The sequence below is a fragment of the Prunus persica genome, chromosome G7 (assembly GCF_000346465.2).
Source record: "Prunus persica cultivar Lovell chromosome G7, Prunus_persica_NCBIv2, whole genome shotgun sequence".
NCBI lineage: Eukaryota > Viridiplantae > Streptophyta > Magnoliopsida > Rosales > Rosaceae > Prunus > Prunus persica.
In genome coordinates, this window is record NC_034015.1 from 2,843,206 (window position 1) to 2,844,282 (window position 1,077).

At 47.8% G+C, this 1,077-nt stretch overlaps 1 protein-coding gene across 1 annotated transcript; it reads right to left on the reverse strand.

Annotated features, from left to right (window-relative positions):
• Window positions 1-1,077, reverse strand: LOC18771581 (Werner Syndrome-like exonuclease). Its single transcript, XM_007202532.2, has one exon. The coding sequence runs from the start codon at window positions 940-942 to the stop codon at window positions 331-333; it is 612 nt and encodes a 203-aa protein (XP_007202594.1). The 5' UTR covers window positions 943-1,077; the 3' UTR covers window positions 1-330.

The window sequence follows — 1,077 nt, forward strand, 5'->3', positions numbered from 1 at the left end:
TTGCAGCATAAACACATTACAAACTATGCATATTGCTTTCAATAGGATCCCAATCCAATCCAATCAATCCAACTAATATCAAAAGTTACAACTTTTTCTCGCATGAAAAACCCAAAGCCATTATAAACAAGCTCAAAAGTGCATAATAATAATATCCAGTCCCTAAATTCTGGTTGATTAGACAGAAAGTAAAACCAGCATGCTGATCCCAATTTCTAAAGTTTCCCAACAAGATAAAGAAACCCATTTGAAAAAATTCCACTACCAAAGCTCCTGCAATCTAAAACCCACTACCTAAATCCATAGACATAGAAAAAGAAAACCCATATTTCAAACATTCAAATGCCTAGCAATCTCAAAGGAAAGAAAAGCATCAACACAAGCATACTGAACCTGGTCACAAGTAAGCCACTGATTGTCCCATCTGCTCATGGTGATCCTATTGGGCTTCTGAACCTCCTTCCCCAGCATCCGCCTGGCCAATCCCTTCAACCCAGCATTCCTCAGCTCCGTCGAATCAAATCTACCCGCTGCGAAAACCGCAAGATCAACCGCATTGGCCACGTGCAGCCCGTAGTCAAGGAGGAGCTTCTCCACGTCGCTGCCGATGCCTACGCCGACGAATGTGTAGCTGCGATTAGCGAGGAAGGCGTGGAGGGCCTGGGGAATGTGATCGGTGTGGAGGAGCTGGTAGATCAGGCAATCGGGGCCCACGCAGAGCTGCAGCGTGGCCACTGGGTTTTCGATCGAACGGTTGAAGTTGGGGCGCCACTCCACGTCAAGCCCTACGATTCGGGACTGGAGGTTGGTTTGGGCGAGCCATGAATCCACCACGGACGAGCTGTGAGTGACCAGAGTGTGGATCCGATCGCCGTGAAACGACACGTCGTACACATTGTGGGTGTCGTGTGGCAGTTCATAGTCTACTATGCTGACGGCCATTGTGGCTGCGCTGCTGCTGATGCTCACACGGAGAGAGAGAGAGAGAGAGAGAGAGAGAGAGAGAGAGAGAGAGGAGAAAGAGAGAACGCCAAGTCAAAGGAAGTCAAACGGTAGAATATTTTTCAGGTTATACTT

Bases quoted from the DNA above. Each gene is read 5' to 3' on its own strand.
- LOC18771581 (XM_007202532.2), bottom strand. From the start codon at position 942: ATGGCCGTCAGCATAGTAGACTATGAACTGCCACACGACACCCACAAT.